This window comes from Portunus trituberculatus, chromosome 41 (genome assembly GCF_017591435.1).
Source record: "Portunus trituberculatus isolate SZX2019 chromosome 41, ASM1759143v1, whole genome shotgun sequence".
NCBI lineage: Eukaryota > Metazoa > Arthropoda > Malacostraca > Decapoda > Portunidae > Portunus > Portunus trituberculatus.
Genome location: NC_059295.1, coordinates 18,550,941 through 18,565,940, shown reverse-complemented (window position 1 = coordinate 18,565,940; position 15,000 = coordinate 18,550,941). Strand labels below are relative to the sequence as shown.

Sequence of the window (15,000 nt, the reverse complement as noted above, 5' to 3'; positions counted from 1 at the left end):
ACCTTCAGTCATAGAGGACTCGTCAATGCTTGAACTGTGTGACTACATTCTCCTTTACTCCACAGCTTTGACCCGCAGTTTTTCTGGAGTGGCAGGCAAGACAGTCCAGGACTTCGTTAAGCAAGCCCATGACAAAGGTCTGATTACAGAGGAGGACGCCAAGGTGTGGTTAGAAGTCTGAGCCAACCATGCACATAGTCACACCTTTCCATGCTCACTGTACATACGTAGTTCAGTTCCTGGTGGTCGGACGTGATGACGGTGTTGACTACTTCAGTAACACGTGTACCTTGGGGAGATAAGGTGACAGAAATACCCACATCATGAGAAGCTTGAAGAGAGAAAAGTCAGCGGGTGTAAACGTGTCTCAAACAGGTTATGGGAGTCCCGTTTATATATCAGCCTACCTCAGCTGCAAGGAGATCCGATCTCACTCTGCTGTGTGTGTGTGTGTCGGCCTTAAACTTTCTTCCTCGTTATTTCTTACGTCATTTATTTGTGCATTTGCCTGTGCATCTTTATTCATTTGTTGGTATCTGTAAACATTTGTCTCTTCTTTATATTTTATGTGTATATATATATATATATATATATATATATATATATATATATATATATATATATATATATATATATATATATATATTTTTTTTTTTTTTTTTTTTTTTTTTTTACTTCTAAGCAGCAGGATTTAGTAAAGCATTTGTTTCCGAGTTTTGTAACCTTCGTTGTACCTGTTGTTATTGACACACAACACTGAATTGTGTATAAAAAATCAAGCAAATTATCTCATTGTATTAATCACATACTGGAGAGGAGGAAGAAAAGAAAACTCGTGTGTTCTTCAGTATTTTGTATGTATCACATAGTAGAGAGCAAATGCATGTTTTATAATTAAAGTGAACATAGAAAGTATGGAGATAATATGGATGACAATAAGATATGATCTATAGTAATATATATTAATTCTCATCACTAAAGACAGTTTCTGCTGCAGTGATGGATTACTTGTAATGAGTAAAGTGTGTTGGCACTGTGAGTCGCGGCCACAGCAAGACAGGGGCAGGCGAATCCCTCAAAGCCAAAGGTGAAGATGGACTGGCTGTCCCTGACACAGCCTTCCATCTCATGCTGCTCCCGGGCCATGGTGTTCCATCATGTCTGGCGCACGATATACACTTAAAAGTTTTTTGAGCTGAGTTAAACCATCTATTTTAGTAACCCTGAGTGAGGTGGACCCCGTAAAGGGTCACTATGGTAAGAAAAAGGAAAAAGAGTTTCCTGCCAACGCTGGTTAGTCACTGTGGTGCAACAACAAGAGTTTGAGTGCCATACGGCCGACTCGAATGCAGGACTGCCGTGGTAGTCCAGGGCATCCTAACTGGAAGATCAAGGAAGGTGAAGTCATGGTGCATCAAAAAGGAGACAAAAACCAACCAGAGCATGGCTGGCGGCATCAATCACGTCTTGACTTCCGGTAAATACAAGGAAGCAATCACTTAAGATTCGCGTCGTGACCAATTGAAGGTCTTCCTAAGCCTGTTTCATGATAGAGAAAGTTACTGGTAGAGAAAGGGCTTTCCGTGGGAGTTTTCACTGAGCACCACGCGAGCACCACAAGGGTGAGTTCTCAAACGTAGCAGAGCAGCGGAAAGTGCCACTACAAATTCTGAACTTGTCATCATCACAATCCTTCCTTATCTCACTCTCCTTCATCAAGTTGTCACAATCCTTCCTTATTTCACTCTCCTTCATCAAGTTGTCTCGTTATTTAGACATATACGCACAGCAGCTTTACAAGTGCTGCAAAAGTATCTCGTGGCGTCGATTATATTATTGAATTTGTATATATTCGTTTTATGTTCTATTATTTCGAGAGTTGATATTTCGACAGGAAAGAGCACTTTGCCTTTCCTTCAGCGAGAATATTTCCAATAAATAATTTTGATGGAACGAGCACTGAGGCAAGAAACTTTCCCTGTGTAACACCGGCCGTGATCCTTGCCATAGACGGAAGGGAGGAGATGAGGCAGCCGTGAGGGGTGATGCCGGAAAAGACTGGGAGAATATAGGGGAGAGAGAGAGAGAGAGAGAGAGAGAGAGAGAGAGAGAGAGAGAGAGAGAGAGGATGGAGGAACTGGAAGACGGCATTCTCCTCGACCTTGAAAAATCACTCACTCACTCACTCACTCACTCACATCAAAATAGCAATGGTAGTAACAACTGCTGCAACAACAATAATAGTAATAGTAATAATAATAATAATAATGATAATAATAATAATAATAATGATAATATTGATAAGATTTCGCAAATGCCCAATATCCCACAGTTATTATAATGCTTTCTCAAACTCACACAATTGCGATTGGGATGACAGATGGAAGTAGGTAGCTTTACTCAAACAGGGAGTGCCACGTGTGGGCCTTACAGCCTCTTGCAGCTTTCCTCATTTTCTTGTCGAATTGCTTCACTTGCACCACCACATTACAGGCGAGACTGAGGCTTCTCTCACACCTCCGAGCTTCCACGTGGTCCTTTTCCTTATCACTTCTGTCCACCGGCCCACACAATATCTTTCTGCGTGTGGGACTGTGGTCCGTATGCAGAAATGCTTTGCTTTCTTATCACGACTATTTTCCAAGGCCATAGGGATGATTAGCGTGGTTTTCAAGACTGTTTTTTCAGTGAATAATGTAGAAATCCTTTCAATCTGCCTCTAGAACCTTAAAAACACCCTAAAAACTCATGTAGATTTAAATAAAGCCTTTTTAAATAACAATTTTCTAGTATTTATGTTTTTCTGCAAGAGAATTCGTGACACTTCAAAACTTAACTACAAGCGCATTAGTTCTTGTCACATCACTGCTGCTTATGGCGGAGCGTCTTAAGTGTAACCTTAATGAATATAACATCACAGACAAGTAGCGGGACGAGAAATCACACGAAACACACAGCTTCCTTTGATTTGGTTCTTCATCGAGCATGATCAGTAGAGCGGTCCTTGTCCTCGCTGCTCGCATTCTCTCAAAAACGCCAGGACAGGTTTGTACACGAGTTCAGCCGCGTTCTCCGCCCACATGAAGTCCAGGTGGTTGAAGTCTGACAGCGGGACCCGGTAGTTATGGGCGACCCAGGGAAGCTCAGAGGCAGTCATCGCCACGTCCTGCAATAATTGACTGAGTGAATGGTTGAGTTTCTTTTCTCGGTGCCGCATCAACAAAGCGTCACTTGACAACAAACATAATCACCCATAGCTCACTCATTCTTCTGTTACTTGGTCACTCACTTGCATCTTGTTTGATTGAGCAATGAGAAATAATAGAATAACCTTGCAAGTCATGTTACGCACACACACACACACACACACACACACACACACACACACACACACACACACACACACACACACACACACACACACACACACACACACACACACACACACACACACACACACACACACACACACACACCGTGCGACTGGATGATTGAGTGAATGACTGAGTAAGTGGATGGTGTTTTTTTTTTTTATGGTAGTTTCTGAATGAACGGACAGGAATGTAAGGACGGAAAGGTGTTTTATCGCCGCCTTACCTTGGGATCCACCACCCAGTCATTGTCAGACCAGAAAAGGCCCACGGGGACCCTCACGCTGGCCAGGGAGTACCTGGGAGGGATGGGGCTGCCGTAGCGGACCATGTTCTCCCTCTCACCGAAATCGAAAGCTTGGAACCTTTCTGCATTCGAGCAAGGAAGGGAAAAAACAAAATCAGGGATTTGGGTTAGTTATTATTGCAATGGTAGTGGTGGTGGTGGTGATGATGGTAGTAGTAGTAATAATAGTAGCAGCAGCAGTAGTAGTAGTAGTAGTAGTAGTAGTAGTAGTAGTAGTAGTAGTAGTAGATAGTAGTAGTAGTGATAGCAGTAATAATAACGTTATTTTTACTGTAGTTGATATTTTGAACAACCAACTTTTATCGGAAGAAAATCATTTTATTTCCCAAATGATAATTGAATCTGAAAAGGAACGTGAGTTAATTATTTTCTTGATTTCGTCATCGCTTTCGATCGAATAAAGAAAAGAAAAGAAAATTTATATATATATATATATATATATATATATATATATATATATATATATATATATATATATATATATATATATATGTATTAAAACGACGAAATGGAAAGTAATATAAGTACAAAACTAGAGTTCATAGATACATTCAAAACTCACCAACTGCTTTTCAGTTGAAATCAATAAAAGTGCAAGTTGTAAATCAAAAAGAAATTAAAGTAACAGTAAAGAAAAATGTTGCTTAAAAGAAATCTGAATGGAGGAAATATTAAAATTAGAATACTAATATGCTAAAGATTATTACTCCTGTTCCCACCAAGTTATGGTTAGTTTGACCACAGAAATACTAAGACACTTTTGTCATCTAGTCCAAAGATAGACAAAGAAAAAGGATTAAATATTCCACGCAACACAGGACGAAGGACAGAGGAGGAGAGCAATGAAATAAAGAAAGACCATAGATGTTTACACGTCACACATATCCTTAACCAAACAAGGAAATAAAGGAAAAGACTCGGGGGCAAAAAAAAAGAAAGACAATTAACCACTAGATATTTCTACGCAGCACAAACTACTAAGCAAACAAGGAAGAGAGAAAAGAGAGAAGCAACTAGAAAAAAAAATATCCTTTTGTTATTTCCACTCAGCAGATTCTTAAACAAATACTGAAGGAAAGAGGGGAAGTAAGAGAAAAGTACATAGGTTACACAGATTTCTAAGCAAACAGGGAAGGAAAGAGAATGAGTCAGTGAACGGAATCTCTATAGACACACTTACTTGAGCGAACGAGTTGCATTAGGTGAGTGAAGATGCGGAAGTTGGTGCCTGCAGGTGTGTGGGCATAGATGACGGGCAGGTAGTTCTGGTGGGATGGTGTGGGGAGGGAGAGAAGGTGAGGCAAGGGAAAGGGAAGGTTAAAAGACATAATCCATTCGTCACCAACCCTTATACTGACAGGTGGGCTTTTTCTCTGTCTGAGTCTGTCTGTTTTTGTCTCTCTCTCTCTCTCTCTCTCTCTCTCTCTCTCTCTCTCTCTCTCTCTCTCTCTCTCTCTCTCTCTCGTGTAGGAGTCGGAGGGTTGCTCACTAACCGGATCGACGTAGTTGTGGTTGGGTCCGCCGATGAGGAAGTGGATGAAGGTGCACACTGGGCTAAGGAAGGAGAGCGGCGAACACAGATTGGCCAGGAGGGGTCTGTCTGGTTTCAGCGGCAGCAGCTCGTACTTGCCCGCCTCCTTCATCTGCCTCTGTAATACCAAGGAATGGTTTTCATCATGCATTCCGCTCAGGTTGACTCTACTCCCGGTGTGAATGTGGAGTGATTTGCCTTAACCTTGACTCTGATTCTTGGCGTCAGTTTATCTTCATTCTAAACGGAGCTTTGTTTGTTTGTTTTCATTTTGATGTATTCGTAATTCAGTATTAGAACACATTTTTACCTTGAGATTTGTGTACGATTATACCATTTCATTGACATTATGGAGGTCAGAATATTAATAGCCACAGTCTTCACTATTTTAATCCCCAACATAAGGTTCTAAAGCTGTATAAAATCACAAAATAGTAACCAGAATGAATATGAAAATGCCTCACGGTACTGAAGGGGTTTAAGATACTTTTTTGTCTTTTTTCTTTTACTTTTTGTTTTATTTATATTGTCGGTGTTTTATTTTATTTCAATTACCACATAACACTCGTTTTAAGCGTCTCTGTGTGTCATGATGGGAAAAAGCGTACAGACATGTGAATATTGATGAATAGGAAGAATATTTATAACTTATCTTAGGCAATTATCCACATTCTAAGCGAAGCATTTTTTGTTTGTCTCACCTTTCACCACAAAAGTAGTTGCATATTGTGACGAAAGGGACCACTCTGCCTTCAGACAGTAAGACTAATGGTGAACATGCGCACAGGTTAGCATTTTCATTTGTGTTCATTTATATCACAGCGTTGTTGAGACGTTATCCGCCACAGCGTTGATATACAGTAATGAAAAATGGTAATAGTGTTCTCACAGTCTGGTTATAAATGATATTGATATGAGACAATGATATGAGTCTCATTTGTATTGGACGCGCAGTGGTGCTTATTCGTACTGGCAATTAATTAAAACTTGAAACGTATCTATTTTCTTATTTTGAAGTTTTTGACAATGAGAAGACGAGTGGTGAGTGTTCTTTTCTTTTCTTGGTGTACCGGTTTGTGGACAGGTGTTAAGACTTGAAGGCCTGCGTGCACCTTTTTTTTTTTTTTTTTCTATCTGTGAACATATTACTGAGCTGAAAATCGACGTGGTCTTTAATTTCCTACTTTTTTTTCCTACTCTGTGCCTCAAGTGACCTCGCGCTCGGCCTCATTCTCTTGTGTGAAGTGCACCAAACTGGAAACTTCGGCACTTGCTCACTTGCAGGCGGCAATACTAATCAAATTTATTGAAGTCAAGGCCTGTTAGTCTCATCAACTCTTCCTCCTCCTCCTTCTCCTTCTCCATTTCCTCCTTCTCTTCCAATTCCTCCTCCTCCTCCTCCTTCTCCTCCAATTCCTCCTCCTCCTCCTCCTCCTCCTCCTCCTCCTCCTCCTCCTCCTCCTCCTCCTCCTCCTCCTCCTCCTCCTCCTCCTCCTCCTCCTCCTCCTCCTCCTCCTCCTCCTCCTCCTCCTCCTCCTCCTCCTCCTCCTCCTCCTCCCGCTCGTATACTTTCTCTGCCTTCTCGCATTCCGTTGAGCTGTCAAAGAAAGTACAGTTTTCTTACATTATTTTCATGGTCACTGACTGCTTTACTGGACTTGCAATTGTATTCTTCTCCCCGACTTCACCACAACCACCACCTTCACCACCACCACCACCACCACCACCACCACCACAACCACTACTCGTACAATCCCGCTGGACAACACTTGCCTCATTCTCACGTGTGTTCATAACTTCTATAACTAGGTCGTGCAATACTTTTTTTTCCACTACGACGCCACATGACCCCGTTGTGGTGACGTATTCAATCAATCGTCAAAATTATTCAGTCAGACAATCAGTTTCTTGCACCGCTATGTCTGATTTGCTTGAAAACTCATGCCTTCTCTCTCTGTGGTGGGGCTTAAGCGAGTTACGACCATATCCACCACTTAAGCTGACCTGGTCCTATCAACATATAAAGTTAACAGTTTTCTTTTCCTGTCAGACGCACATTATCAAGAAAACTTCTTCGCATACTACGATTAGCCGCTGGGGGTCTTAAGTTCAGCAGGTAATAAAAACGCAACAGATGTGTGATGAGTGACGCTTACTACTTTGCGACACCATTGTCAGGAAAACTTCTTCGCATACTACCACGAGCCGCTGGTGGTCTTAAGTTCAGCAAGTAATAAAAAGCAACAGATGTGTGATGAATGACGCTTATTACTTTGCGACACCGCGTTTACCTCACTCACTTTGCGAAGGTAATGCACAACGTTCATCTGAGGCGTTACGAAAGGTAGGTGTGTTGTTTTGTGTTGTGTTTTGTTGTGTTGTGTTGTGCAGCGCCGCAGTAGAGAGATAGAAAATGATTCAAATTGTACGTGTTCACACTAATGGAACCAGGTCAAGGGTAGAAGAAAAGTAGAAAAAATATCTACTTTACGTCGTTACTGCTTCTCTGTATGTGTGTGTGTGTGTGTGTGTGTGTGTGTGTGTGTGTGTGTGTGTGTGTGTGTGTGTGTGTGTGTGTGTGAGAGAGAGAGAGAGAGAGAGAGAGAGAGAGAGAGAGAGAGATTCATTTCTACGCTTAAAAAAAGTGACAAATGATAAAACGACGTGATAGAGTATTGGAAATAAAAAGCGAGATATACACTTTTAGTATTTAGGACGGGACGCAAAAAAAAAAAAAATTAGTGTCCTTGTGAAATGTTACAGATCTCGTCTTCTGAAACCGGAAGATGCACGAACACACAACTACAGTAATTCATAAACCACACTGGTCTATCAAAAACAAGAAAATGTGAAAAAAAATAACAAGATAAAAACAAAGTAACTAATCTCGACCCGTCCTTTCCAGTTTTCCGTACTGAATTTCTCCTCCTCCCCCGTCCAGCCCTACTCCTCCTCTCTCACCCCCACTCCATCACCACCTGGGCCCTTCCAGGTTTGCATTGTCTCGCCCCAACCCGCCCTGCCTCGCCCCGCCCTTCTCCCACTATGCACTTTACTTCTAGTCTAGCTCTTCGTCTCCCACAACCTTCTATTATCATTCTGAGCAAACTCTGAACTTTTGACTCTCAAGATCATGGTCTGACCTTAAACTGATACGGCAAGACGTGCGTGTAGGCCAAGTATCGTATAATACAGCTTTTATATGATTAAGTCGCGGTTTTAATGAGTTTTAGTCCACCATCCTACTTATAGCGGCTTTTTAACTGGCATTGATTTCACCCCAGCTATTTTTTCATCTTCAAGACTTGTGTGTAGGGTGAGTGTCACATAATACAACTTTTTTATTATATAATTTGGTGTCGGTTTGCATTAGTTTCCCTTCTTCCGTCCCACTTATAGCAACATTTTTTTTTTTTTTTCTTTACTGGCATTACGTAGTTTCACTTCAGTTTGCTTCCCCAAAAAAGACGTGTGTAGACCGAGTGTCCCATATATATATAACATATATTTTTCCTCCTCATTTTAGTTTTATTCCTGCGTCATGCAACATTTTAACTTCACATCAGATTGCTCCACATCAAAATAGAAAATAAATAAATAGATAAATAAGTGTGTATAGACTGCGTCGCAAAATACCATTTAATCACCTCGTGTCAACTTTGATTAATCTTTCGCTGTCCGTCTGACTTTTTACAACATTGTTACTCATACTAGTACTATTCTCCTCAATACTCTGCCAGTCAACTCACGTCTATGTCCTCGATGAAAGGTGCTACGTGTCGTAGAGGGCCTTCCTTGTGATGCATGTATGCCGCAGGAGCCATAGAAGCAACACCATGGAGCTGTAGAGTGAAAAGTATCAATAAGAAGTTAAAAATAAGGAAACTGGATGACGAAGACACGATCAGATGTGAGATGAGGAGGCTGTGGGATTGTGTGTGGGTGGAAGGGAGGGAGGGAGGGAGGAAGGGAGGGAGGGAGGAAGGGAGGGAGGGAGGGAGGGAGGGAGGTGTGGAGGAGAGCATCAAGCAAGAAAGTAATCTTGACCTTTAATAGAGGTATTGCAAAGAAGAGAGAGAGAGAGAGAGAGAGAGAGAGAGAGAGAGAGAGAGAGAGAGAGAGAGAGAGTAACACTGACAGGGAAACAGACAGAACGAAAAAGAGACGGACAGACAAACAGACAGAGGATATAGGGAGGAGGGACAACCACCAAGAGACCCAATCAGCACGAACAGGAAGCAACGCCGCAAGGAAGGCAATAATTAGCCAAGAAACAAGAAACACTCCACCAATTTACCGATGACGAAGGGCGGGTGATGAAAGCCACGGAGGAAATAAAAAAAGGTCAACATGAAATTGTGATCCAAACTCTACCCGGAACACGGCGTGGCGAGGCGAACGTACCCAGGTGTTCATGATGGGGAAGTAGTGAAGGCTGACGAAGAGCAGGGACGCCCCCATGGAATGACCCACGTAGCTGACTTGTGCCGAGCCGCTCGTCTTCTTCACGTACGCCAGCATGGCAGGGATATCAAAGCGGGCAACTTCACTCCAGCTGAAAGAATCACGTGTCTGATGTATGTGCCTATTCTTCAAACGTTTTGCTCTCTTATCACTATTTTTAAAGGCCAGGGAGGTGATTCGTCGGGTTTCCAAGTGTTAATGATATGTATATACCTTGTTGATCTGTTACTAAGTAATTGATAGGGATTATACATAGCCACTAAGAACGAAAACATGACAAGCCGACTATTCATCTCTGTGACATCGAAAATAGTACATACGAGAGTCTAAACTGGATAGATAAATCACAAACTGAAGATAAGAAAATGATAACGGGAAAAAGTATGTAAAGAATCATGGAATGTCATATCAGCTGCACTTAAAGGATAAGAAAAATTGCTGAGATCCGAAAGATTAGATAAATAAATGTAACGTTACTCCATCCACAAGCGTCACTGAGCACAGGACTGATCGAAATGGAGAAAGTATACCGAAAATTCATTCAAGTGTAACAATTCATAATCTTGATCAATGTACCACATACTGAAGGAGAACTAGTACTCACTTGAGCAAAAAAGATGGAAAGAAAAATACGGAAGAAATATTCATGTTGTAACGTATCATACGATTTGAATTATCTCTGTAATTCAGTACCAAATATTAAAAGAAAAAACTTCATATGTAAAAAAAGATCGAAAAATACGTAACATGGCACTTGGTTTGTTGTCTGTAACTGAATCTATGCAGGTGGATCTATGCAACTCGTATCTCACTCACCTAAAGTCCCAAAAATCGGGATTTTCGGGAGACATCTTAACGTGGCGCTTCCCGTAGAAGTTCCCCCTGATGTTGCCCAGCCACACATCGTAGCCTGCGTCGGCCATGATGAAGCCTGAGCGAGGAAGTAGAAAATGAGAGATGAGGCGAGAGGGAGAGGGACGGTGCGGCACACATACACACTCTCTGTTCGTCCTTTTATTTTAGAATGTACATATCCATCTCATCCTTTCGTGTTGTCATCAGCAGATTTGTCCATTAGCTGTTTATTATTCAGTCAGTAGTCAATTTCAAGGTGATGAGTTAATATCGCAGTGTTTTTCTAATAACTGGTTGAAGTTTGATCAAATGGATAAGCAATGATAGGACTTGAATAACAGGATTTGCAATTATTAAGCCATTATGATCACTTCCTGGTATGCCATTGCCTGTCTTCCTCTCTGTGTATGTCCGTCTGTGTTCTGTCTGTATGGATCATGAATGCCTGTATGTTACCTTTTTCAAGGATAAACAGATTGGTGCAGCCATTCATCTATCTATTCAGCCGCTAAGGGAAGAAAGAGGAGAAAAAATTACTGTCAAAAGCAGATATGGAAGCAAACATGTATGCAATTTGTCAGTTCGGCAGGTAAAGAATGAGAGAAGGCAGAAATATGAATAAGAAAAGCGTTGGTTGATTGGTTGGCTGGTGGGAGGATTAATGTTGATATGGACGTAATCTTGTGCCCCATAAATAACCAGGTTGTTTAAAGTGAAGGAAGTAGTGGACAAAGAAGGAAGTTAGCTGGTTTGGTTGTGGGAGGCGTGATATTTGCTTAGACATTTCACTGGTATGGTCGTCTTTATTTAGCGTTCAAAAGTGCTGTAAGAATATGTTTGCACACATCCCCACACACACAAAAAAAAAAAAAAAACGGTGAGAGAACAGGAAGATTAATTTATTTTTTTCTAGGTTACAAACGAATTGAAGAGGCTTTAGTACAGAAAATGAGTGAAAAGCTGAAAATAACCATGGAAAGAACGGTCAAACAGTTTATATGTAATTGAGTAGCAAAAATGAATAAGTAGGAAGGAAATGAGAAGAGAGAGGCTCTTCTGGGTAGTTGAGAGGTAATAATGGGAGGAGTGATGGGTATTTGACCTAAACTTGTAGATACGATGTAAACTAATAGAGGGTCAGAAACTAAAAAAAAAAAAAAGAGTGAGTAAGAAGAGATGTGAATGGCTAGTTTGATGATGGAAAGAATGATCTTTGCTTAACCTGAACTTACAAACATCAATGCGAATTTGTATATGCGTAATAGGTAGCCAGGCTGGTGAATAAAGGAAGAGAGTAGAAGAGTGAATAAGGAGAGATGAGTGGCTGATTGGGTGATGTATAGATATGCTGCTGATCTTAACTTGGAGATTTAGACAAGCTTGTATATAGTAAGTAACCAGGAGGAAGGTAAATGCTGAGAGCCAATGTAATGGATTAAGTTAGCAGGAAAGTAAGAACAAAGCAGCAACACAACACAACACAGCACAACACAACACTCACCAAGCGCCTGGTCGGGGTCGTTCATGACGTAATCCGCGCTGGAACAGACGATGCCATGGAAGAGGAACACCACGCGCCGCCCGTTCCGTCTGGAAAGCACAAGGTCAACCAAAAACACGGTCAGGACCAATTATTGCTACCCTCCACAAAATACTGCACCATCACGCCAGTTAATTGCGTATCATCCATCTGTATGGACAGTAATTGTCTACACGAAGGAGAATGCAACTTTATCTCAAGTTTCCTCTCCGACCGTTCTATTACTGCTGGTAGACGACCACTGTTCTCCTAAATATATTAACATTGGTGTTCCTCAGGGTTCTTTCCTGTCATCCACTCTCTTTCTATTATTCATGGATATCACCCTACACTTTTCCGCGTCTTTTCAGAGACGACTTACCCTTAAGGAAGTAAACAGATCACGCAGGGACGCCACAGAACGCCTTCTGATCTTTCTAAAATTTCTGATTGGGGAAGAGAAAACTTAGCTGTGTTCAATGCCTTAAAAACTCCATTTCTCCATTTGTCAACTCGACACAACCTTCCAGACAACTATCCCATCTTTTTCAGTGACAGTCAACTGTTCCCATCTACACTGAATATCTTCGGTTTGTCCTATACTTATAATCTAAGCTGGACACTTCACATCTCATTTCTTGCTAAAACAGTTTCTATGAAGTTAGGCGTTCTGACGCGTCTCCGTCAGCTTTTCTCATCCCTGCAACTGCTACAAAAGGCTTTTCCGTCCATGTATGAAGTACTCTTCGCACGTATGGAGGACTTCCACTAACACAGTTTAATTAGATAGGGTGGAATCAAAAGCTTTTCTCCTTATCAACTCCCCTCCTCTGACTTCAGCCTCTTTCTCATCACCTGAATGTTGTATCTCTTGCCATCTTCTACCGCAAGAGTTAACCAGAACTCTCAATTATTCATACTTTTCTCTGGTAAACTCTGGAACTCCCTACCTGCTTATGTATTTTTAACTTCCTATGACAGCAAGGAGACTGGCAATTTAATGGACCTTTATTCCCCTTGGCCAGCTTTTCCCTCTTACATAGAAAAAAAGAAGTATCGTAACTTACCCTACATCCCCACCCGCCAATTTGGTCGAGTTGAGGTGCCTGCTCTTGTGCCCGCCGTTCAGGAAGCCTCGGCCATGTGGGGGAGGGACGTGGCCGGGGATAGCGTTGTGTACGTGGGCCGCATGAGCAAACGTTTTATCGTGGGGATGGTGGTTGTGTATGGGGTTGTGGTGGTTGTGGTGCTTGTAGCCGGGTGGTGGGGCGTGGGATGGAGCTTGGTGAATTCCGTGTGGTATTCGGTGGACCTCCAAAATGTACCCGTCTTCTGTAACCACCTGATGCACTTCCGCCGGGTAGCCACGCGCCCGTATTAGCTCCGGCTAGAAAAAGTGAAAGTAAGGTTAAACATGCCCTGAGGAATGTGGTGGTCATTTCCTATAGCCGATAGTAATATATAATTAGGATAATTTGCCTCCATATCCTCTACGTCTACTAAATTATATCACTTCCATATCTTCTACGGAATTTTGTAACAGTAATGAAAACTAAGTACATTTTCATGGTGATCTCAGTATTCTCAATAATTCATCTTTTTTTTTTCTATCAGCCTCAGCAACTCCTGTTTGTTTTCGTATTTCCTTTGTCTTACATATGACAGCTTTTTTAATAGAAGACGCTTAAACTTCAATTTTGGATGACCTTCTTTGACCTGTCTTTAGAGACTTTTGCACTCAGTGGGCTTTTTTGATACTCTTGTCCAATGCCCCTATAATATTGAAAAAAGCTCGTTCCGCTTATGTAAGAAATGTATTTGGGGAGTCTCGAAGCCTTATCCTTGATTATTGTCTTGGCATTATCGGGTTCATCAAGTGAAGCGGTGCATTGAGGACCACTTAAGGGACAGGTAACATGATGCTGCTAAATGTTCCCCGCACATTCATCTTAATCGCAGCGGGGAACTCTCATTAGTACGCATGACTGCAGGCCTCGGAAGGTGAGAACACCCCTGTAATCTCAATGCAAAGGTGGCAAAGGAAAGTGACTGAGAGAAAGCGTGGTAAACCTTCCACGCGTGACCGGTGAATGAAAGGGCACATCAAGGCCTCATGGTCTCAGACAATACTGTTACCTCAGATAGTGCTCCAGGAATTTGATTGTCATAAAATCAATCTCCCTTCCCGCTATGACTTCCTGAAAAAACATCCTGTTTAAACATACTACGGACCTCATTACGGCGCCCTTGAAATCCCTGACTTGTGACGCTTCCGGACCAAAGTGTATATGAGAATGCCTCAGAGGTCCAGGAAGGAAGAGATGTACTACCCTCCGCCCTCCTGTTGATGACCTTGAGGTGGTCCTGGCCCATCCCCCAGCCTTCCCTGCGCCGCGTCACCCTGCGTCCTAATCCTATCGCCCAACAACAGGCCACAAAAAAAAAAAAAAAACTTGATCTTCATAGCTGTTTATCCACTGACCTCTTGCACTTCTCAACGTTTCTTACGCACGCCACCGCCCTTCATGACCTTACGCTTGCTTTTAATGCATCTCACAGTTGCCGTGCCCATGCCAGAGTTCACTACAGACATACATACATACATACATATACACACACACGGCTATAATATCAGATAACAACGACAGGTCAAGTTTTTTTTCATTATTTTTTTTTTTTTTTACCTTTGCTCTTTTTTTTTTTTTTTTGTGCGCGTTTGTGATATTGGCTTGGCCTTGACTCTCACCTAGGTAATATTCTAATGTGAACTGAAAACTTCTCACCGGCAACTCCTCCTCTTGACAAGCCATTCAAGACACACACACACACACACACACACACACACACACACACACACACACACACACACACACATGAAGGGCAGCCACTGACCGCCACATCGCCTTGGAGGTTATCTTTTCTCGCTATCAGAGAGTATCAGCCGCGGCTACTT

The 15,000-nt window shown here is 41.9% G+C and overlaps 2 protein-coding genes across 2 annotated transcripts in view; one reads left to right on the top strand and one right to left on the bottom strand.

The window, feature by feature from the left end:
• LOC123516575 (anti-lipopolysaccharide factor-like) overlaps positions 1-560 on the top strand; it is a 1,476-nt gene extending 916 nt beyond the window's left edge. The window contains exon 3 of the mRNA XM_045276084.1: positions 66-560. Coding sequence (XP_045132019.1) covers positions 66-181 — 116 coding nt within the window. The 3' untranslated portion in view covers positions 182-560. The remainder of the gene's footprint in view (positions 1-65) is intronic.
• Positions 561-838: 278 nt separating this feature from the next.
• Positions 839-15,000, bottom strand: part of LOC123516572 (lipase lipl-5-like) — a 19,781-nt gene continuing 5,619 nt past the window's right edge. Inside the window, exons 3-11 of the mRNA XM_045276080.1 lie at positions 13,115-13,434; positions 12,030-12,118; positions 10,490-10,604; positions 9,614-9,764; positions 8,959-9,051; positions 5,172-5,327; positions 4,859-4,943; positions 3,598-3,740; positions 839-3,166 (exon numbers count right to left, since the gene is read on the bottom strand). Coding sequence (XP_045132015.1) covers positions 2,990-3,166; positions 3,598-3,740; positions 4,859-4,943; positions 5,172-5,327; positions 8,959-9,051; positions 9,614-9,764; positions 10,490-10,604; positions 12,030-12,118; positions 13,115-13,434 — 1,329 coding nt within the window. The 3' untranslated portion in view covers positions 839-2,989. The remainder of the gene's footprint in view (positions 3,167-3,597; positions 3,741-4,858; positions 4,944-5,171; positions 5,328-8,958; positions 9,052-9,613; positions 9,765-10,489; positions 10,605-12,029; positions 12,119-13,114; positions 13,435-15,000) is intronic.